This window comes from Barbus barbus, assembly GCF_936440315.1.
Source record: "Barbus barbus genome assembly, chromosome: 46".
Taxonomy (NCBI): domain Eukaryota; kingdom Metazoa; phylum Chordata; class Actinopteri; order Cypriniformes; family Cyprinidae; genus Barbus; species Barbus barbus.
The window spans coordinates 2,196,435-2,221,860 of NC_136724.1; the positions used below are offsets into that span (position 1 = coordinate 2,196,435).

The following is a 25,426-nucleotide window of genomic DNA, read 5'->3' on the forward strand; positions in this document are numbered from 1 at the left end:
CTGAAGACCTTAATTAGTTGCTTCAGGTGTGTTCGATTAGAGTTGGAGTTAGGTTAGATACTGAAACAAAAACGTTTTTCCTTTGCATTTTTTTAAACGTTTCATGTATAGACGTAAATATTGTCAAAACGAACCCCGTTCACACGGATCAGCGAAAACGATTAAAATCGCTGTATTATGCATGCCAGGCCAGTAGATGGCGATGTCACTTTGTAAAGAAACACTACGCACCTGCGCACATACCTACAGACCAAACATGTCATATGCATGATATCACCGTTTTCACAAATTCACGTTTTTGTAGATTACACGGAAACGATAATGGCATCGTTTTCAAAAACTTCCACTTTGAAACCTGTTTTCAAAAGTTTGCTGTTGTCGTGTAAATTTACGACCAAAACACATAACATTTTTGATGTTTTAAGTTGAAAATAGTGTCATGTAAACGCCCCCTAAATCTCTCTACTTATCCGTCGGCCTCACACATCCACCATGTTTGTAGTTTTTTAACACTTTTATTTGTGTTTGTAGTTCTAATCGAATCCGCTTCCAATACACAATGGGTTGTGGCCAATTATTAGCCACTGCACTTCGGATTTTCAAAGGAAATAGTAAACCATCCCTGATACTCATTTCAACATACATAAATATTTAAACTCATGATATCTTAGTCTCTAGATATAATTCAAATCTCTCCTTCAATATAAATCTACATGATTTTTCTCCAATACTTACACGTCTCCATCCCCTCGTCATCTTCATCGGGGTCGACTATGGCCACACCTGGCTTGTCGTAAGACTTGTCGATGGCCGCCCGGAAGCTCTCATTGCAGCCCCGCCCCCTGATGATTTTGGGGCGTGGCCTGTGGAACGAGTCTCCGTTGAGCGTCGCCTCTGCAACAGCTGTCTGGAGGCTCTCCAAGGAACTCGACTTCTTCAAACCCAACGACGGTCCCACATCTCGCGTTGAGTTGCCTTGGGGTGGAGAAAGAGAGAGATAGAGTAAAGAAAACATGCCAGAAAGAGAAGAAAAAATAGGCTGTCTCACTTTTTTCCGCAATAAATCCTTCTCTCCAAATTCACTTCTATAATTTACATCCCTCGCTGAAGACAAATGTGCATATCGGGGTTACGTTTATCTGCAGATGGAGGGTGAAAAAAGTGTGCTAAAATAATATGGAATATAAATGGCTCCACTGGATGCAAAGTGAGGTGTCAGACAGATTATCCGTCTTGCATCCGTCACATTTTTAACTCGAGGTCATTTTTGCCTCTTTTTCCCCAATGTGTATGTGTGTGTGTGCGAGACGGTGAGGGAAAGAGCGCATAACTCCTTTCTGTAGTTTAAGGCACTGATGGATGGCCCAAATATGAGGCCCATTATCTTCCCTGTGTGGTCGTGGGAGGAGGTGGAGGAGAGGATGTGGAGAACAAGAGGGAGGAAGAGCAAAAGCTTGTAGACTAAACATGCTTTGAGACTCAGCCCGTTCAGATCCTAGCCGAAACTCCCTCAACTCGTCTGCTTAATGACCTTTTCATGCATTTAATCCACTTGTTTCTCGTTAAGGGTTCCTCACAAAGACACAGCAGGCCCACACTTCAAACATGCACCAGTACGGAGACAACATTAATCCTGCTTATGGAATCCTGTAGAGGAGGAATTCTAGAAATGCCTCAATGGGAGCGAATGGGCTTGGCTGCCCGGGTCAGGGATTTGCATGTATGTGTGTGCAGAGCACAAAATGAACACCACATGGGAGTAAAAAGTGGCTTTGGAGAGCGAGAAAAAAAAATGTCTCCTTTCCTTGGAACATAACATGGTTTAAATGGAAATAGATTTTTTTTTCTGTGTATTTATTTAAACATTTATTAAGTATCTTTTTTAAATCTCTTAATTTAAAAGGGAAATTTGGTGTAGAAGTAACTAAAACATGTTTAATGAGTAAATTAAAATTCAATGTATTCTTTAACCTATTGTGTAATGCAATATAATTATCTCATCTTATTATGATGCTACACAAACACTTGCACTGATTGAGAAAAATACAAGAAAAACAATAAAATAATATAAAATAAAAACTAAAATAAAAATGTCACACACATCACAAGTTTGGAATAATTAAGATATTTTGTTTATGTTTTTGAAAGAAGTCTCACCAAGGCTGCATTTATTTGATCAAAAATGTGGTAAAATCACCAATATTGTGAAATATTATTACAATTTGAATGAACTGTTTTCTATTGTAATATATGTATGTTAAACTGTGATTGATCAAATCTGTATTTCCAGCATCATTACTCCAGTCTTCAGTGTCACATGATCTTCAGAAATTATTATAATATACTGATTTACTGATCAACAAACATTTCTGATTATTATCAATGTTGAATGTTGTTTTGTTTGTTTATTGCTCATTAAAAGTATAATAAACAGCATTTCTTTGAAAAACAAAATAAAACAACCAAAATAAAATAAAAGCAGTGAACCTTACTGACCCCAAAGTTTTGAACTGTAATTTTAAAAATACACTTTCATGGCCAGTATAATATTAACTAAAATACTAAATATTGACAATTAAATATTTATGGCGAGTAAACATTCTCAATTCATGTTCAGCTGACTCATGCGGTACAAAGCTAATTTTGGATCCCATGTACGTGTGAATTCGTGCTTTGAGTGTGTGTGTGTGTGTGTGTGTGTGTGTGTGTGTGTGTAACCGTGCAAGCCATTTGGAACAGACTCTGAAACAGTTGCCAAGTACAAAAAATTATCTAAGCCACCTGCATGATTGGATAAAATAGTCTGTGTACCTCTATCAATAAACCTTGATAAATGCCAGCATGCACTGCTGCTTTACACACAGGCGTACACAATAGTTTCAGTGATATATGATACTGCTGCACAGCACATAAAATCTCTCAGATGAACTCTAGATGATGCATTAATGTGAGTCCAGCTGTGTGCATCTCACTGAAATGTATAGCGCAACGGGTCGGCGAGCACATGCTCTAACACAATTAGCATGCAAATGATATATAAACAAACGTTAACCAACAGCAGCGCTACAGTTCTCGAGAGCGTAGCCGAGGCTGCCGTTTCTGTTTGCTGGTGTAGCGTAAACGCGTCGTTTCTCGCTCGAAGACCATCACGTCAGATATTGATGGAAAATGTGTCAGCTGTGATGCTGAAAATACAGCCCTCAAACTCTAGCGTTTAGCGGTTCTCCCGCTTGGACAGCTGTAATTATTTTTCCAATGGCTGCTGTTCTGTGTTTAGATTTGGCTAGTGAGGTGAGACTCGGGCACTGGCTGCTCATTCTGTCAGTGAACGCCTGTTTAAGGGCCTCAAGAGCAGCGACCCCGAACCCAGGGTCAGCAGTGAGGATTGGTTTGAAAATATGGGTCAATGAAATATAAGAGTGCTCATTAAGAAAAAAAAATGTTTGTTTTATTAATATTATTAAAAATACATTATTATTATTATTAAAAAACATGAATTCATGTTGGTTTCATATGGTTTTGAAAAACATTAAAAAAATTATAATGATTTAATGCTTCTAAAAATTTTATGTGGAATAATCATAACATAAAAAAATAAATAAAAATAAAACGTGGGTGTACGCATTTTTTACATAATATAATATGATATAAATAATAACATAATTTATATTTGAAATATATAAGGTGTGTGTAACATTTATTTATTTATTTCACCAGATGACATTTTAGCTAAACTTGTCATGTCATAAAGATAATTTTAGAGAATTACTCAACTAATTTTTTGCATGCTGGTCATACCGCATGACTTGGACTTGGCAAAATATCTTTACATATTTTTTCATATAAAAATATATTTATTTATATGTTTTATTATTATTATTATTATTTTATGATATTAGGACAATTTTATCACCCTAAAATTATAAAAATAAACAAACTCTGAAAAGAAAAATATGCTCATGGTAGAAGATGTGCATTCAAGTCATTGCATGAATTAATTACATATAGAGCATATATATATATAGAGAGAGTATATATCTTTTTTTTATTTATTTGAATTGTTTTTAATTTTATTTATTTACTTTTTGATACTTTTTAACTTTAAACTTATTAAATTAAACTGATCAGTTAAAGTACACAAAAATAGCCTCACATCACTAACTCATATAGAGATTACAGATGCAAACAGAGCTGCAATCAGTGACGCAGGTTCAGGCACATTTAGGATCTCGAGAACTTCCTGGAATTGATGTTTGCCATTTCAGTAGACCTTAAAAACTGGTTTTCTATATATACGTGAACGTCACATATGGTGGCACTCTGTGTAAACATAGCTGTCTTTCAGTCTCTCTCATTCTCGTTCCTCCTCTCAGATGATGCGTTGAGCTGGACCCGATGCTTTGGTCTTTCTCCTAAAAACATCTTCCCTCCATCTACAGCACGCTGAGATTTCTGACTGCTTTCAGACGCTAAATGGAGCGTTTCTGCCGGCCGCGGAGCTCACAGCCCATCTTCAGCAGGAGAGACGTGAAGCAAAACAGCCATTAGCTTAGCAAAATAAACCTCCAACATCATAAGAAAACAATTAGAAATCCATTGCCTCCGTCTGAAAGACGAATGCTTTAAACATTGTTCTAAACATCAGTATAAGAGGACTGAACGCTTAGAAATGATTCCAGGTGATTTGAGGTAGTAAACCAAACCAGAGCCGACACTGTTAGCATTCGTTCACAGCTGTTAGCAGCTTCTGAAGCCAGGGATGCTTTATAACCCTCCTGATCCTTTAACCAAACAAACCAGCGCTGCAGAAGCTACTGATTAACCTAACCAGTGCCAAACCGGTGACTGACCTCATCCAGAACAAAAAACTGAACCATACTGAGCTGGCCAGAGACTTGCTTTCTCGATATTCATGAAATCTTTCATTTTCAGGAACAGTAAGTCACCCCAAACACAGACGGACACATGAATGACTTTTTGAGGGACATTTAAGACTCAGCAAACTGAAACTGTGTCTGTCGGTGTGAGATTTCAAAAAGTTCATTCAAAACTGACAATTCTGCTATAATTTGTCGTTCCGAATCCATGTGACAGTGTTTCCTTTGTGGAACACAAACATAATGACAATAATTAAGGTTGGGATTTGTTAAGCTCCAAAATAAATAAATAAATAACAATGAATAGTTACAAAAAACATATAATAGTAATATAAACAATATAATAGTAATATAAAAACAACTAAGATTTATATAAATTTGGGGTCTGTCAACTCCAAAAATAATAAAAAACCTTAAAATAACAATAATATATAGCGTAACACAAGTATCTATGCAAGTATCATAATTATATAAAAATAAACAGTGTTGAAAATGAATTAGCACCGGGGCTTCAAAAAACAAACAAAAAAAACACTAAGATTTTTTTTTTTATAATTTAATGTAAAAAAAATATAAATTAACAGTGAAATTGAACAAGCACTAGGGCTATGAAGCTCCAAATATGATGGGAAAAAAACAGCATGCAAGTACCATAAGAACACGTAAAATAACAATATAAAAATAATGCTTGTAAAATGATAACGTAAATGCAAAATAGCATAAAAATAAAGTGAAAACGAATGAGGACTGGGGCTGTCAAGCTCCAAAAATGATTTAAAAAAGCACCATAAATGTACCATACGAATAATTAAAATAACCTAAAAGAAAAATATCATTAGTAAAAGTATAATACAATTGTCATATTATTATAAAATTATTAATTAAAATAAATGAGGACAGGGGTATCAAGCTCAAAAAATACCCCAAAATACTCAAAAAGTACCATAAAAAGGTAAAATAACTTAATATATTAAATTAATATTAGTAAAAGTATAATACAAGTATGATTTTTATGTAAAAATAACTAAGCGGAAATAAATGACAAAAAGCACAATAAAACGATCTATGGGACTTTGCACAGTGCTCCTGATTTTGCTGAAGCAAGTCTATCCAAGTTTTGTGTGAGGAACAGACTGAAATTGTATTTTTTTAGAAAGAAAATCACCTTTTCTGCTCCACAGTAGTCAGTCAGTCATGCAGAATGACAAAATATGTATTTCAGACTAAACCTTATTAATAAAGGCCTCAGACACCAGTTCTCATGTCCACCTGTGTACTAATGCAGACCATCTCATCCCACTTCAGCTCTCCTCTCTGATGAGGCACGCTGTATCTGTGTCTGTCTCTGTTTGTTATTAACAGAAATGAAAAAGGAAAGAATCCAATACGTCTGGCACGCATGTGAACTAATATCTTGTCCCATATGCTGGAGAAGCTCTTTAATCAGCAAGCTCCTCATAGCATGTGAACACGAGGCTTTCAGAGCTTTACACACAAATCTGCTACAGTGAAGAGCAGGACTGGTGCACGGCAAACACTGCCGGATCCAGCAGATAAAACTCACACAAATGACATCAGCATCGCTCTCAGTCCTGGAACAATCAAACCGCACAGCACTGAATCTCCTCTGAGCAAAACACGGCACGGCTCATAATTGTGTTTTGTTTCTTTTTTATCACCAAGAAGGATTTTGACGTGCAACCCTCACCGGATCAAACGGCTGTGATTCTTATCACGTCACATACACTAGTGTTATTTTCATGATCTCACTGCATTTTTTATCTACTATTTTTCATCTAGGTGAGAAAAAGTGCAGTAATAGTGGAGTCTAGATGGTAATACATATCATGGTACTGAATGACTTTCATATTCATATAGCATTCATAAAGCACCATGGTACTGGTATTTTTGCGAGTACCATGCAAATACCATGGTAAGTGAGTTTCAGTATCATGTACAGCACAAAAAACACATAAATATTAGTGCTGTCAAACGATTAATCACATCCAAAATAAACGTTTTTGTTTACATAATATATGTGTGTATACTGTGTATATTTATTATGTATATATAAATACACTCAGCATATATTTTATATATCAGCATATAAACACATACAGCATATATTTTGGAAATATTTACATGCATATTTCTATAGTTATATTCTTATATTTTATATTAAAAATAAATATATTTAATATATAAACATAACATATTTTTCTTAACAGCACACACACATTATGTAAACAAAATGTTTTATTTTGGATGCAATTAATCGTTTGACAGTACTAATATATATATAGATATATAATTGACTTTTCTTAAATTATAAGATGGCACATTACAAAAATACATGGAATAAGACCCCCCCCCCCCCCCCCCAGCATGCATTGAACCGATTAAATAATTACAAACATTTTAAATAAGCTGAACTTTTTATTTTACTCTATATTTCTATGATGCTGAAAACTCAGCTTCAGGAATACATTACATTTTTACAATATATTCACATAAGACCATTGTTTTAAATAATATTGATCAAATAGTACAGTTTTGATTGTATTTTAATCAAATAAACAGTCTTGGTGAGCAGAAGAGATTATACTGATCCTAAAATGTAAAAAAAGATGTGTATAACACACTTACTTAACAAATATTACCTTGGTATCGCTATAGTATACTAAAATAAATAAAAATCATTATACCATGGTACTTTAAGTGGATGCAGCGAGACATAACAACTGTGAAGATACAGCTATATCATAAAGTGCCTTTAATTATTGAACCCTCAAAGGCACCTCGAGCACTTGAGCAGTAATGAACACAGCTAAATGAAAGCAGTGTTCCAGCGGTGGACGATGCTGTGACCGTGCTATTGTTAAGATATCTTCATGAGTGATACTTGAAGAAACACAAGCCAGCGTTTGCGTATGAAAGCGCCATCCATTGCATGTAATTTATTCAGCCATTTGTAATTTTATGCATCAACTTAAAAGGGTTATTAGGTTAAAAATAGCTCCGCGGCGGCCAAGGAGGTTTCGTTCTGCTGTGTCCAGGAAGACTGCAGGAGTCTCGGGGTTAGATCCCCCTCCATTCCCGCCTGTCCAGGTTGTCCCTCGCTCCTCTACATCTGTCATAATTAACCTCTAAAGCCGCGAGCCAATCAGTCAAGACACTTTCATCTGTCTCATCAGCGTAATGATATCAGTGATGCTCAGAATCTGCTGAGTCACTTCCACATTTCTGCTCAGTCAGAGTCTGACATCACTCACTGCCACTTTGAAGGTTGTAAGCAAAGATGTCTTGGATGTTGTGACTTTATGTTAGCCGCTCTCCGTGTTTGAGGTTTATTAGGTGATGAGAAGCCTGAGCTCAGGCTGGAGCTCTGGTAATAAAAGGAAAGGTGAGCACTGTAGTTTCACAGCGCAAAAATATCAACCGCTCAATCACAGACTCACATTACAGCCCTTCATGGTAGAAAACAGCTTCTGGTGGTGTTTCATAACAGTTTTATCATATGAACACCAACAGCCCTAACACTGAACCTCAAGTACACTCTTCATCGCCACCACACCATTAATGTGTTCCTTCAGACGCATATTATACATGGCATTATTATTCATATTTTTATTTAATTTTATATTATGATTATTTAATGTGAATTCATTTAATTAATGTGCTATTATTTTGAATAATAATATTTTGACTTAGTATCTTCTTCTTTCTTTGTTATTAAGACAACTGAGCTTGCTTGTCTCAGTAAGTCTGAGTGAAAACAACAACATTAACTGAAATAAAATATTTATTAATTTACTAATTTGTTTATATTGAGTGATTGATTTCAAGTAGTTTCCAAGACAACATTTCTTATTTTACCTTAATTTAACTTGATCTACTAAAATAACCAAAACTAATATATATATAAAATAAATGAAATCATTACAAATGTTTTCAACTAAAAGAAAACAGAAAATATAAATATAAAAGCTAAGGTAACACTTTATTTTAAGGTGTCCGTTACACATTATATGTACTTACTATTATAACTACAATTAATTATGCATAATTACATGCAAGTAACCCTAACCCTAACCCTATACAGTAGTAAGTACATGTATAGTCAATTAATATTACTCGGTATTTAAATGCATAATTACACTGTAACAAGGACACATTAAAATAAAGTGTAACCAAAACTAATTCAAAATAATGGTAACACTTTACAAAAAGATTCTGTTTGTTAACATTAATTATCAATGGGGAAAAACACATCTAATTAATTTATCAATCTAAGCAAATATTAATTTCAACATTTACTAATACATTACTAAAATCAAAAGCTGTATCTGATAATATTATTTATTAGAGCCAAGATGAATTAAGTAACAGTTGTATTTTTATTAACAAACATTAATATGTACTGTAACAAATGCACTGCTCATTGTTAGTTAAAATTAATTAATGCATTAACCAGCATTAACCAATGGAACCTTATTGTAATGTATTAGCAAAATATTAATGAAAACTATATAATAGCATCTCAGTGAAACTAAAACAACACAAACAAACACACTATCATTTTACACTGTTTAATAATAAGTTATGACTGACAGCTAAAAACACTCTGCCCCAATGGAAGATGCTTAAGCACACTTTTACTAGAAAAATAGGTTGCGAACTGTAGAAACAGTGAAAGCAAGTAGACAATATAAGTAAGAAGTGTTTGAGTAAAGGAAGATGTCCAGCCATGACTAATATGTAGATCCTATTTAAACGTGCATATATTTAACATGCAAATCCTCAATACATTGCATTTTCTTTCAAGGATATCTCATTTAATGGAAATAAAAAGGGTTGTGAATAGTACTCCATGTTGACTTTAACACAGAAAAGCTTAGACTTTTCTGACAGAATGAATTTTGGACATAACATGCCTCTGAACCTCCATACATCTCCCAGCATGACTATGTGCTCCCTGCGCTGTAACTGAAACTCTCTGCTCCAGACGCCTGACATTGATGGATTAATTGCAGTAAGCCAAAGCAGCCCGTCTGACTTTGAAGAAAACACAATTTCAGCAATCTCTCCTCACACACACACACACACATACACGCATGCGTACATACATATACACCTTTGTTTCTTTCCCCACTCCAACAGCCCTCGGCATAATTAATGTTTTGTTCCATCAAAGTCCCTCAAGAACTGGCAGCGCACTTCGCTTTCCAAAAAAGTTGTTGCCAAAACGTCTATTTAACACCATGGCATTTCATTTCAATGGAAAAAAAAAAAGCAACACCCTCTCTGATTTGATGGCAATTACTTCAAATGACTTCCTTAACGAGCACAACGCACACAGTAGTTTAGTTAGATTGATTACTAACAGTTAACAGCAGATAGGAGAGTCATGAAGTCAAGGGGGGGGGGGGGGGGGGGGGGGGGGGCGTTTGGAAGGGGTTTTCCAAGCGCAGATTAAACTTGTTGCTGGACTCATTTCCACCATCACCGGTGGTCTCGTGTCATTCATTTGTCCTTCTAAGAATACTGCGGCTCTGTTCCAAAACCTAGCGAGTCGCCTTGCTGTCTACTGCCTACATAGGGAGTATCTTAATAATAATGGAATCTCATCTTCAAAATCACTACTCATTCTAAAAGAGTTTGATGTTAGCATGTTGCTAAGCTAAAAACAAATACATACTCGGTAAAAGTGACTATTTTTTTATTAGATCAATTCTTAAAGCAATGCTATCTGTGGGTAGTTGACAAATAAAAATTGAACTGTGTATGGTGTGACAGCAAAAATGTAGAAAAACAAAAAAACAAAACTTAAATAACACGAGAAAAATGTATTTTCATTCTTAGAGTCACAAATAGCATGAGAGAGGTTTATCTTCAATGTTAAGGGTTTTTTTTTACATTTTTGCTGTCACACCATAGGACTACCCATATACTATTCAGTATACATGAAACAACGCTAGTCTGTTTCTCAACTGATTTTACATTAGCATGTTGCTTATCTAAAATCAATTAAATATTGGGTAAAATTGGCAATTTTTAATTACATCAATCAAAATTAACAACGTTTTCTATACTATTCAGTATATAATGAATTGATTGAAATACCCCATAACTTAACCAACTACAGTTTAACCATGGTATTTGTAATAAAGGAGGATCATATATATTTATAATATCATAATAGCACTTAAATATTTAACAGCACATAAACACTGGGAAAAGTAGGGCTTTATATTGAGAATAGTCAACTATTAAGGATCTATTATAGTCAACTGTTTTTTTTTTCACTATACTCCCAGTGCATTCTGGGAATATTTCTTGCATGAAAGGATACACACAATGCTTTAGATTTTAAACAAAGTGTAGTAAATATGGCGGCAACATAATGCAGCTGCTGACTGCTTTACTAGGTTTTGAAACAGCTCTAGAGATTTATCTGAAAAAGTGATCTTTTCAAACACCATTAGAAGTCCACCAAAACATCAGCGTGCCCAGACACACAGAGATCCGGAGCGTGTATGAGGTTAGTGTCCCTTACCTTCTGTCCACTCTGTGCAGGGAGTGAGGTTAAACTCGCCGGCTACTGTTAGGGAGGCATAAACAATTATGACTGGTTAATTCAAGACATTCCCAGACCCATGCAACTCATTCCATTACAGATGTTACTTGACATTTCCAAAGGCCAAACCGAGAGGCATGCAAATCACTCTGTGAAAGGGAGACGAGACGTGAGACACAGACAGATGGTCAAAGTGGGAAAACCCATGAGATGCTGAGAGAGAAGGACAGAACTGAATGAATTATCATGCCATAACATTCAAAAGCATTGGGCAGATATATGTGTTAAGAGGTTTTAGCTCCATCTACCAGGTGTCAGCTATTCCTTTTTGTCCCTCTCGGTCTTATCACACACAGGGTAGAAACTATGAAGTCTGTTTTTTTATTTTCTGTAATTTCCTCCATGTTTGGCTCTCAAATCTGTCTTTAGACTGTTACTGGAGATTGTCTTCCTCTAAAAGCCTGAGAGGAGCAAAAATATATACTCAACCTGAAGGCAGAAATGGCATTTGAAGAAAATGACTCATCAGAACAAAGCACAGGAATTGAATTGAATTGAAAAGTGCTTCTAATGAGCAGAGAGGAGAGGGCTTTAAATGGTGCTCGTTTGAAACGGACAGTAATGTCCTGCTCTAAACGCATTTCATTTATTTATTTAAAACTGGGGAAGAAATAAGCAAATTTCTCAGACTTTCTCATATTCTGTTAAAGGCAGCTATTTATCAATCTGTCTACCAATCAATCTGTCTATCTATCTATCTATCTATCTATCTATCTATCTATCTATCTATCTATCTATCTATCTATCTATCTATCTATCTATCTATCTATCTATCTATCTATTTTTATCTATTTGAACATTCATTACAATTTTTGGGTCTGTAAGATATTTTAATGATTTTATGAAGTCTTTAGTCTATTACTTTATTTAGTAATATAATGGTATATTTTAAAATAACTGTTTTCTATTTGAATATATTGTAAACTGTAATTTATTTCTGTGATCTGCAGCTGTATTTTCAGCATCATTACTCCAGTCTTCAGTGTCACATGATCTTCAGAAATCATAATAATATGCTGATTTGCTGCTCAAGAAACCTTTATTATTATTATCAATGTATATATTTGCAGAAATAGAATCATTTCTAATGTAGTTCATCACATTAAGTATGGACATCATCCCATAAAAGTCGGAAAACTTTTGCGTCTCAATTTTGAGTAGTATGTTCTTAAATACTAACTACCTTCAGTTTGTGCCATCTTTAACCCTTTAAGTATCCAAAACACTGTATATTTGTGGTTAGTGTGTACAGTACTGTATGCGTGTGACATCTGAACACCGAAACTGATGCACGTGATACACCTCAACTCTCATATCCAGAGTCTAACTCTGTTAAAGCTCGATGAGGCACTGAAATGGGTCTTATCTGCTGCCAAAAGACATTCCCTTCTCTCTTTTTCTGTGCTATATCACCTTCCACTCATTTCACTTTTGCAAGAGGGAGAGGTGTCTCGAGAGTCTAGTCTGGTGTTGAGCGAGCGCGGCTTGGTCCGGTCTCAGGAGGCGCTGGTCTTGATGTTGTCTAAGGGTAAAGAGAGGAGGAGGAGGATGAAAGCGATGTTTTATCTCCTCCGATTAGCTGTGCGGCCATGCGGCAGAAGCTCTGCGTCTCCTGAGACGGGCCGCTTTGCTCTCAACAACCCTGACCTGTCCTTGAGTCCCTCAAACCCACCTCAGAAGGCCTACTCTGAGAGATGAGTGATAAATACGTTAGTTAGGAGAGAACGGGATGCAAAAAGTCAGTTTTAGCCATCATTTTTAATGTTTAGCAACTCTCTGTGCTCTTTTAAGTTTGGTGAAGTCTTTACTGTGTCTGATGCTGTTAGCTTTAATGTCAAGCTGCGCTCGCATTCGCACCCCGGCTGCTGGATTGCAAAGCAACAGGAAGCAGCAAGGCAGGGCACAGGAAGTGGTTTGGGGAGTGCTAGTGTTGAGCGTGAGGTTACCTAGGTCCATACTCTTCGACTTGTGACTCTTGATGATCTCCAGTTGAGAGGCATCGCTGTACTGTTTGGTCCGCTTTTCTGACATGCTCTGCCGGCCGAACCCTTCCCTCTGAAACGAGCCGTCCATATCTGCGTCTGAACCGAGTATGCTGAAAGACAGGAGAAATATGAGCTTTCGTTTTATTATTTATTATACAATTAGATTGAAATTACTGAAATATTATTATATTAAATGGTCAACATAAAATTAATCAAGGAACGTACATACACACATAAAAATCAATCAATCAACCCTGTCTTTTTTAATGAAAATATTAGCATGAAAAAACCTGCATGATAACAATAATCATAATATTTGTATATTTATACTGCTAAAATATTATTATAGCAATTGACTGATAAAGAAAAATAAATAAATAAACAAACAAACAAACAAATAAATAGCCTGCCATTGTTTTTATTTTATAGTGTTAATAATAATAATAATAATAACCTTTATTTTTGTTCTCACTGAAAAATGTTGGTAACCTGCATAATTAACAACAATATCTTCTTTTTATTATAGAATTTGATTGCTATTACTAAAGTATTAATATAATAAATTATTTATCAAGAAACATTAAAAAAACAAACAAAATGGAAATAGATTTGAAGACAGATTGGCATGAGATTAACACACGGCAGAGTTTTAGCAGTTTTCTCCTTCAGTCCACATCAGACTCAGCTCTACTCCAGCAAACTCTGTCCAGTAGCTCAGTTTAAAGCACACTGGTCCTCCAGCCTTGCGGCGACTGTGTCTAAACAATAAACAAGTCCTTGGATCAGACCTCCATCACTCCCTACAGTCACAGCAGCTCCCAAACCCACCGACAGAAGCATCCCCTCAGTGCAACAGGAGGACAAACACATGAATGATGCATTATGCCTTCCTACTTCATAACAAACACACACTCTGTGTCCCTGGGAGAAAATAAGGACATAATGCATCTCAGACATGAGATCTGGATACTGAAAGCAAGTGTTTCCAAACAGAATATAGACAGAAACGGAGTAAAAAGCAGCAAGGACAGCATAGACGGACTGGATGACATGGAGGCCAAATGTAGAGATGCAGAGACTCACAACAGGACTGACAGAATGTTACACTAATGACCAGAGAAAACACACTGAGACTTTACCAACTTACTGAAAGACTCCTGCAATCTGCCCTGAAATACACTTTGGGTTTGAGCAACCTTCCTTTATTGATGTAAATACACAGACACCACCAGTCAACACAAACTGACTGACTGTAGAGCTGTATATCTTTACGATATCTTAAGCAGAGTTTTAAAATACACTTGAGACTCAAGGTTCTCACTCACGATTCCCTCATCAGAAACAAACAGAGGTATGCAGAGATGCCACAGCTTTCCTTGGGATTATAAAATCCATTCGCTGCCCTTGTTCCTGTGAGCCTCCCACTTACAAACATCACGCACATCACATAAAACCTTTCCTTTTGTCCCCACGTTCCTCCTTAGTGTTTGAAGTCACGAATGCTTTCACTCGGAGTGAGTTTCTTGCCATTCACAATTCTCCGCAGAGCGACAGGAGCTCTGATGCAAATCTGAACTTTGAGAACAGCATGAGAGCAAAACAAGCTGTGAAGGATCCAAACGAAGTTCAGAGTAAAGAGACTGGATATGAGCGCAGTAACCGCTCTGGCCTCAGTACTTAAGACTGCTGTGATGTAAAGCGTTTGCTCCACATGTAGATGTGTAGGATGTGTTTTATTAGCGAGGGCAGACGGGTGTGTTGTTGGTATTGATCCTAATCTTATAATGCTTTATTAGATGCATGCCGTCTAGCAGATATCGACTGGATGAACGTAAACGGAGCGAGAGACAGAGCGCTCACCCTATACTTTAGACACTCAATTCTATCCAAATTCTCTTGTAATTATTGCTGTTCTCTCTCTTCTAGCATATTAAACATTGCAACTCATACACACTGGTCTAAAGGTCTGATATACTTCATGTGAAACGAAAGACAAGAACAAATAAGAGCTGACCAAAACAGAGTTCATTTGGAGTTTGAAACATTTTTCTGGATAAGTTTGCAGTAGCTGGTAAACACCCTCATACTCCCATTGGTCTGAGATGATTATGTAAAAAGTGGGTGTGGCTCTGTGGCTCCGCCTTCTTTGATGTGGAAATCTTCTCTGGTTCATTTCTTCTGTTTAGTCCGTCAATGTCAAACGTCCATGAGTGAAAACATGAACAAGCTGATTTACAGTAGAAACTGAAGTTATAATGTTAATTGAACATGACACTGTTTTGCCATGTTTAATACTGTAAAGCTGCTTGCTTTAAAGCAGTCTATTGTATAAAGTGCTATAAATAAAAGTGATGTGACTTAATGCTTGGAGTACCAAACTGCAAACATGCTGCAAACATCTGCATTGCTGTGATCAGATGCTTTCTTAACTGCTGTTTTCGCACCACTTCCATGTTTGTGTTTAATATGTTAAAGAGCGGAAAGTGTGCAGCACATAATTACATATTTTGTCAATCAAGTGAATCAAAGCAGTGTGTATATAGTATATTGCTGCAAAGATATTTTACATTTCTTTTTCTCCTTTATTTTAATTTTATGGTGTTTAATTTAATTTAATTTTTGTATTATTTATTTTAAAGAAAGAGTTCAGCCAGAAATGTTGTCCATTTCACTTTTGTTATTCCGTGGAACACAAAGTAATGCATTTACAACAAATTTGAAAAACTAAATCAAATTTCACTAACCAAGGGATGGAAAAGTTATAAAATTGCCATAATTGTAATCCATGCAACTTGTGCTTAATATTGCAACTCTTCAGGGGCCATATGATAACTTTGTGTGAGTTTCTATCAATAATACTTTTAGTTTATTTTTCTATGACTTTATTTAATTTTATCTACCATTATGTTAAATAAGTTGACAGCACTTTCGTTTTAATAAAAGCCTGGATATTCTGAAAAAAGACAAAAAGAACATAAAAGCACCATAATGGTAGATAAAATTAAATTAAATTAAATTCGTATTACTGTAATGCAAAAAAGTTTGAGGAGAAGAGTGCTCAATCATTAAAATAATATTAGGATTAAAAAAAAAAATCTTAAAACAATTAAGCTTTGTTTTCTTTATTGCATTTCTGAAAGAAATCAAGTCACTTTAGAACAACATACAGCCTTCTGAGATGAATCTGAAGTCCAGGATGGTGGAGACTCCAGAGGGTGGAGTGTGAAGCACATCTGGGAGGTGTTCAGCACACACACAATGAGCTCGAGGAAGCAGCAATGTGTTGAACATGCAGAAACAACAGCGCACCGCTGTGCAGTCTTAATATTCATATCCAACAGGGATCCATTAGCATTTGGAGAGAGGGGAATGTGTAATTAAAACAGTCGAGCAACATATCAACACACATGAGATATGACTTCATTCGCCTTTATGAGACACTGTACACCGACACATGCAGTTCTGTGCATCTCAGCTGTGTGCAAACACAAACTACTAATGCATACAAATGAACTTCTTAACTCAAGTTAAATCACAAAAAGTCTCTCTGTCAGCTATGATGCAGACCTGAGACACTCCATTCCACTCCATCTCACTCAATTAGGCCATTAGAGACACATCCAATTAACTCTGGCCAGACTGCATCTCTGCTAATAACAAGAAGCAACTGCCTTTAAACACACAACACCAAAACCAAAGACAGAACTGCTGGAAACTAAAGAACAGAAGTCTGAAATGAAAATATTTGCTGTATGATTTGTCGGTTGTGGATTAAATTCAGTCCTAATTAGGCAAAATTAAGTATCATTGAGATACTATTGTAGTTGCTATTATTACTATAAATTAGTTTTTATTTGAAAATGTTACCTATTCATTTTACTTTTAGTTGAAGTTATAGTGTATAGTCTATATATACTGTAAAAATAAATAAACAAATGAATGCATGAGTAATAAATAAATAAATACATATCACAAAGAAGAAAAAGAATATTACTTCAAAATTCCATGTTAATTTAATGCTACTTGCTATTTCTTTATTATTGTTTGTTAAAGTTACTAGCAATTACTGAGTGAAAATAGTTTTTCGTCTTTTTTTCCAGTATTTTTAGTTATTTTAGTAACTAAATGAAAATGAAAAATTAGATGTGTTGCTTTGGCAACTAGCTAAATGTAATTTTATTTTATATTTTAAATTCATTTTATTTATAAGATTTTATTATATTTAACATTTTACTTAAGATTCGTTCGTTCGTTCGTTCGTTCGTTCGTTCGTTCGTTCGTTCGTTCATTCATTCATTCATTCATTCATTCATTCATTCATTCATTCATTCATCCATTCATCCATCCAGTCATAGTTAAAGTATTGAATCAAAGGTCAAAGCCAGGCAAAGAGGTAAAATGTTGAGTCACATTATATATGCTATTACAGAGAGCTAAAGTATTTTAAATGAATGCCTGTGACCATGAAATGAAGAAGATGTAATGAAAATAAAATAAAATGAAATGAAGAGACCAATTACATTTTTTTAATTATTATTGTATTCGTGTGCACACACAACAAATTCCAATGTATTATACTGTACGGGTCATTAAGAGGATGAGTGACATTCAGAGCTGTTAAGGTGAAGCTGATGTAAGTTCACCTGTGACCACACATCAGCTGAATTCTATATTAATGCACAAAGAAACTACTGCATTGCTTAGCAACTATAAACAGCCTATAGTAAAGCTTCATTCTTTACTGAACATCTGTTTTTTTCTTTTCATATGGAAAGCCATGTACTAGCTATCTAAAACGCACTGCAAAGTTATTTATATGTGCACATGTGTGTGCAAAATCTAATTTATTTTAACGTGTCTTTGTTTTGATTGCACAGCGTACAGAACAAATACAGAATAATATTCATTAACAACATGCACTTACTATAGGACTAGGGTTTGGTTTAATGTTAGTTCTTGTAATTATGAATAATTTGCTGTTACTACTATAGTAAATACCTGTAACAAGAACACATTAAAGTGATTTCCTAATTTCTTATTTTTAGTTCAGTGGAGAAATATTGCATGGTCCAGGTTATGTTCTTGACAATGTTCGTGAGATTCATCACCAAAATCATCCCATGGTCAAATGACTGTAATGCATGGCGACTTATCGCTCTACCTGCATTCATGAACACACCTCCAGCAAACATTAGACTTTATTTAATGATCGTTATTACACTGCATGTACACTGGAATGGCTGCTTGTGGTTCAGCTCTAACTAGGTCACTTTATTAATGTTTGTAGTTTGGCCCTGCTAAAGAGCCATTTATCTTGAGAGGAGCCCTACTAATGTGTTAATGAGAGATACGCTTCTGTGTGTGAACCCAGAAAACTGCTGTGAGACGCCATCCTTCACGACAGACAGAGAGAAAGAAAGAAAGAAAGAAAGAAAGAAAGAAAGCCATATGTATGCTTATGTTTATAAGTAAAAGTGCAGTAATTCTAATGTGGTTTCTCAAATCATGATCAGCAATCACAATTTTTATTTAGAGAAAAAGAAAAGAAAAAGAAAAGAAGACAGGACAGGGATTAAAAAAAATAATCCCTAAGATTATAAATAAATAAGAGTGTTCTAGAATACACACTATATACATTTTAGTCAGTATCCCACAATGCAATGTCTCTGACTTTATTTTTTATTTGCAATGTGGCAAATGAACCATAAGCAATATCTGTTGTGATTTTTATTTTATCAGTGTGTGATGTTCCTGTGATTGTGCCCTCCAGTGGCCGAGTAACATCTGGATTCTTACATGTGTACTGTATGAATGTACAGCTGAGGCGATTAATCAGTGAGAGATATGCATGTGTGTCTTCTGCTAAATTAATTTTGTCATAAATCTGCATGAGAGTATAAAACAGAGAAAAGACAGTGGTGTGCTTATAAGGCCTCTTAGACATGAATAATTCAGACTAACCCGAGGCAGTGCTGTATCGCACACTTCTGCCAAGTCTCTCTGTGTTTGTGTGTGTGTGTGTGTGTGTGAGAGAATGACAGCACTGCTATGGCTTCAATCCATGATGACAAAAACGTGACATCACAGACAAAACACACACAACATACAGTAAGTAAATTAATTCATTAAAAGAGAGAGAGAGAGAGAGAGAGAGAGAGAGAGAGAGAGAGAGAGAGAGAGAGAGAGAGAGAGGAGAGAGAATGAGACTGGACCTGAAAGGTTTTGTGGGAAAGTGTGCAGAGAGACTTTTCTCATGGGACTGAGAGAGAGATTGAAAGTGGACAAAAATGAATTGCTCAAGTCACTTGCTTTAGGAGCCTCTTTTAGCCTAAGGAGCGTGAACTGGGACTAAAACACACACACACACACACACACACACACACACACACACACTCACACACACATTCACAAGGCAATGAGCTACTGTATTCAGGACTGAACAGCACCAAACAGCTAAACGGTTCCCACAGTGGCCAATAAAGCATTCACACACAGGTAGAGTCTGCAGCATCTGAATGAATGATGAATAATGAGCAGGAGGAAAGAAACAAAAACGAGGTCTAGTGTAACAAATACAGCTTTTCCACAAAAGAAAGACAGAAAGAAATGCATCAATTAATGAATGTATGAATAAAATGTTATATAATAATAATAATACTTTATCAATAATAAATAATAGTAATTTATCAACCATTTCCGTCAAATTAAGTCAAGTCAGTCACACTTGAAACTAATTTGTCACTTTTTCATATTAAGAGGGATTTAATACAATGCATATCCTTACTGTAATTAATAAAAATACTACCATACTAGCATATGAAAAATATTAGAGTTTGAATATGAACAACAATTTTTCTGTGCTATCTGATCATATTAACAGAATGTATTATATATTTATAACTGCAGGTAGATCCACGCACTTATGTTATTTAAAAAAAAAAGAAAGAAAGACAAAGAAAAATGTCCAGACTGTGCTGAGCTGCATAGACCAGATGCATTATTAAACACACATATACAAGACATGATCTCCAAACACTGATGGTGCTCGTGCTGGGACGGGACAGCTGTCACCAACACCACAAACACCTCACCACAAGCACTTATCCAGCAGCGCTGTGTGCAAACATAACGGCTGTGACAGACCAGATATCACAAAACATCATCTGAGCTCAATCAATGCACTCTGAATCACTACAGCATTTAATTACCCATTCAAAATGACTCTGCGCTCACTGTTTGTGCTTCAAAGAAACATTTTAGGGTTCAAAATCAGGTTTTGTTTTTGTAGTTTTGATGGGTTGATGTATTAGGTGAGGCGAGATGGCCGGTTGGTTTATTTATTTAGTGTCTATATAGTTTTTACTATTTTTATCTCAGTTTTAGTTTATGTTCAACAGCAAGTTAAACTAAATGAAAAAAAAAAAGTTTCCTTAGGCAACTCCTTGGCAGAAATAAGGTACGTTTTTTAGTACTTAATTTCAGTTAATGTTTATTTTGTTACAAGTAAGATTTATTTATTTATTTTTATGTTTTATCTATTTATTTTGTATTATTTACTTATTATTTATTAATATTTTGTATTAATTATTTATTTTATTTATTATTTATTTACTTATTTACCTTACTTATTTTATTTAAGTTAACTATAATAACCCTGCTTATTAAGTACAATAATATAAACCATATTTTATTATTTTTTAATATTACATTTTATTTAGAAAAAAATATTTTATTAATTTATATTTACTTTTATGTGTGAGTGTGTGTGTGTACATATATATCTCTACAGAACAAAAATAATAAATCAATATATTTAATTGTTAATTATAACATTATTTTATTATTTGTGTTTAATGGGAAACTTTTATTTCAAAAATGTCCAAAAATAAGGTCTCAACAGAGCAAGCTGCACAAAGTGACCCACTTTTAATAGGATACTGATATGACTGAAGTCTTCATTTAATGTGAATTTTCCAAACTTACGATTGTGATTACTTCTTTATCTGCAGAAATATTACTGAGTGCACCTAAACCGATCGAAATATGTGATATACTTAATTCAACCCATTAATGTCCCGATGATTCTGCGGTAGGTGATAACGTTACCTTTCGTCCTGTATCTGGACATCTGTGGGCCAGGATCCTGGCATTTCTGTCACAAATCCCATGTCATCGTGGGAGCTGGATGATGATTGGTCAGACAAGCGGGCAGGAAGAACAGGTGGCCTATCATCTTCAATGATGACTGTGTCGTCCTGGGGCATATTCACAGTGGGGGACAGCTGGTAGTGACCTGAGACAGAAGGAGCATGTCAACATTACGCTGGAAAAACCCACAACTGTTTCTGAGATCAGACAAACTGGCTTTAAACGACCACAAAAAGGTGACTCAAATCCACTCGAAAAATGTAGGAAGTAAGGTGTACACTCAGATATGACCAAACTGTCCCATATAAACATTTATGTACTGCAAAAGCAACAATTACATTTGTGTCTGAAACCAAAACACAGGTAGAAAAAAAGTCACTTACTGTAAATCAACAATCCCTAAAAATACACAAAGCAGACGGAGCGTAAACGAAGATGTTTGAGCAGAACAAAAAGCACATGTTCACAATTAAAATGAGGCATTTCCATCCAAACATGAACTCCTGGAGTTCCGCTGTGTTTCGTTCAAAGTACATGTATTTCAACGACAAGTCATTTTGTAACTTTAGCAGCTTAAGAGCAATCAAATGTAATTGCTCCTAGACGAAAAAATAACCCTGGCGTCCACCCAGCAAAAATAATACTGAGATTGAGTTTCTGCTTAGCCCAGACAACAAAATACTTGAGCAGAAATAAATGAGTGTTTATGTGTTTTGAGTCGTTACGCCAAGTGCGCAGCGTCTGAAACGTGCAGCTTTAGCATGTGATAACTATTAATGAACACTTCAAGATTGGTTGTATGTTAAACATAGGTCACGTAGGGATTTTACCTAAAACAAATTGTAATTCAGGAGAGGTCAGACTCTAAAATTTAATTAAACATTAAATTAAATTAAATTAAATTAAATTAAATTAAATTAAATTAAATTAAATTAAATTAAATTAAATTAAATTAAATTAAATTAAATTAAATTAAATTAAATTAAATTAAAAAATAAGATCAGTTTAATAAAATAAACTAAAACAAAATATAAAGTAAACTAATCTAAACTAAAATAATAAAATAAAATCATTGTGTACTATCATGTATGTTTTTGATTAAAATAAACTAAAATACAATAATTAAAAAATAAAATATTAATAAAAAAAATTATTCAAATAAAAAATAAATAAATAAAGATAAATTAATATATATCATATAAAAATATTAATTAAACTAAACTAATAGTTGTGTCCCATCATGCATGATTTTAATAAAAATAAATAAATAAATGAATAAAATAGTTTACCTCATTTTGCACCATCATGCATGCTCATCATGCAATTCTTATTTTTGACTGTCATTAGACACTGTAGCCTAGTGGTTAAATATCTTGACTGCTGATAGTTCATAACCTTTAGGGCAGATCACTAAATCACAAAAGCATTGTGTCCTTGAGGAAATCAACTTTAGATCACTCCATAAGAGCGGTTTCTGTTAATAAGTATATGTCATTTTGGATTAATCATCACCAAAATGACAAATCTGTAATTAGTAGAGTCCATTAGAGAAGCTTTGTCATGTTAATTTAGTGCACTGGCATCAAAGCGTACATGGTAAAAGGCCTCGTGTGTGTGAATGCATACACAGTCCTGAACGGAAAATGAACAGCATGAATCTTCAGGAAGTGAACAGAACTACAGCGCTGACCTGACTCAGCTTAACTTAGACTAATCAGACATTAAACATTCTGCTGCGCTAAACTTTCATCCTGTACACATGACAAAACATTTACAAATATTTACAAAGCTCAGCTTGAGGAACTTGAGGATGAGCAGCGTTTTAATTTGAGACGAGACATTTAAAGCCCGTTTCCAGCATCGCAGGGGTGAGATATGAAATCCGAGATCAAGAAACTATAAGGAGTTTCATTTGATTTCATCAACACGACTGACGAAACATTTAGAAAATGCAAAGCACTGGTGGCTCTGGAGCTCTCAAGGTCGCCTGGACGTTTACAAGAGGCCTTGATGCTCCTGGAGCACAAGAGCCCCACTGGAGATCCACGAGAGGTTCCAGACCCCAGAGCTTCCATCTCTGAGCAATCACCCATAATGCTGGAGAAGCAGTTACCGAGCGGTTGCATCAGCGTATCAAAGACAGTCTCTCTCCGCAGTAAAGCCACACTGAGCAGTGGGTCAGGAAATAAGGGAAACTTCTGTCACTGGTGTGCAGATACTGTACCGGCATACAAATGAATGCATGTGTGTGCGCAACTGTGAGAACTTGAATTTCACACTAACTGAGGCGAGAAGACATTTATACATGTGTGCACACCAATATATTCATAGAAACATATGCACAGTCACGCTCAATAGCAGAAACTGCAAAAAAACAAAAAAAAAACAGCCAAATCCCAACACATGACTGCAATAACAAATACAAAAACCTGAGGAGAAAACTGTCGGATACCACTGGGCCAATGTAAAAAAACAAACAAAAAAATAATTAATTAAAAAAAATCTTTACATAATATATGAGTGTAGACATCTTAATCTACTTGTAATAATCATTTATTTTATTAATTAATAATCATTATTTTCAAAAACATTTTCATATATATATATATATATATATATATATATATATATATATATATATATATATATATATATATATATATATATATTTCAATGATTTTTTTAAACAAATATTATGCTGTATTAATTATAAATATCAATGTTTTTGCTTTTTTTCTGCATATTTCTGCAAGTGCACAATTTTTCCAAATACTGATTTTTTTTTTCCAAGTAATAACACAAAACTAAGTCAAACTACTTTGAAGAAACTTAACTGAGTGAATAATTAAAATATATTTTTTGTTTCTTCATCATGATATCAGGACAGTACTATATCGGCTTGACATTTTCACTTCATGCCTCAAAAAAAAAATAATAATTCAGAAAAATTCAGAAACTTAAAAACAAAAAAAAAACTTCATGGTCAATTAATAAATGTAATTTAAATTCAAAAATGTACTTTTTTCAAATGAATTACTTCACAATTAAAATTCCCGATGAAGGTCATGAGACCGAAACGTCATTAATAAATATTTTGATACTTTTTGCATAGATAGTGTGCAGGATTTGTTTTTTTTCAAATGAATTAAAAAATTATTAACAAATCTGACCCTATAGCATATTACATTTCCAGAAACTGGCAGTGACCAAAATTAAATCCACGTGAAAAAAGAAATAAAACTAAATAAAGATAGGATCCATACACTTAAAAGTGGCAGGCTGTCCATGCAAGGTCATTTTTTTTCTCATGCAGAACATGGTTTTAATTGGCTTTACTGCTGAATACAGTCATGTTCTTACATTAAATGAGGCCTTTCCTACAGGTTTTTTGACACAAGTGCTGACCTCCTCATACAAGGAGAGTTACTCTTGGCTATGCTAAATGGCATAAAGACACCTATAGAAATAGCCACTGTGACACTGTGAAAAGGTGAAAGTCTTTAACATGGAAGATGAAAACGCTGCGATCACAATTCTGCTGGGGTTGACTAATTGGCCAACCGTTTTATTGAGATTATATCCCCCGTCCAGCCACTTACACTCATGATTTCATGGTGAATCATAAAATTCTGCCTAAAAACGGACCTCTTAATTGCAGGACAAGAAAAATAGTGAAGGCATACTTGGCTTATTATACATTAGTCTCCGAGAAGAGAACAGGAAATCGGTAACAGAGGAGTACAGAATTTCAATCGCCTGATTTCTAATGATTTTTGAAG

At 34.8% G+C, this 25,426-nt stretch overlaps 1 protein-coding gene across 2 annotated transcripts in view; it reads right to left on the reverse strand.

Annotated features, from left to right (window-relative positions):
- The window catches only part of pard3aa (par-3 family cell polarity regulator alpha, a), a 445,004-nt gene that overhangs the window by 147,892 nt on the left and 271,686 nt on the right, over positions 1 to 25,426 (reverse strand). The window contains exons 15-18 of one of the 2 annotated variants that reach the window (XM_079409544.1): positions 21,606 to 21,792; positions 13,461 to 13,609; positions 11,434 to 11,478; positions 736 to 975 (exon numbers count right to left, since the gene is read on the reverse strand). In XM_079409544.1, the coding sequence (XP_079265670.1) occupies positions 736 to 975; positions 11,434 to 11,478; positions 13,461 to 13,609; positions 21,606 to 21,792 (621 nt within the window). The remainder of the gene's footprint in view (positions 1 to 735; positions 976 to 11,433; positions 11,479 to 13,460; positions 13,610 to 21,605; positions 21,793 to 25,426) is intronic. The other variant, XM_079409545.1, reaches the window with a different exon arrangement.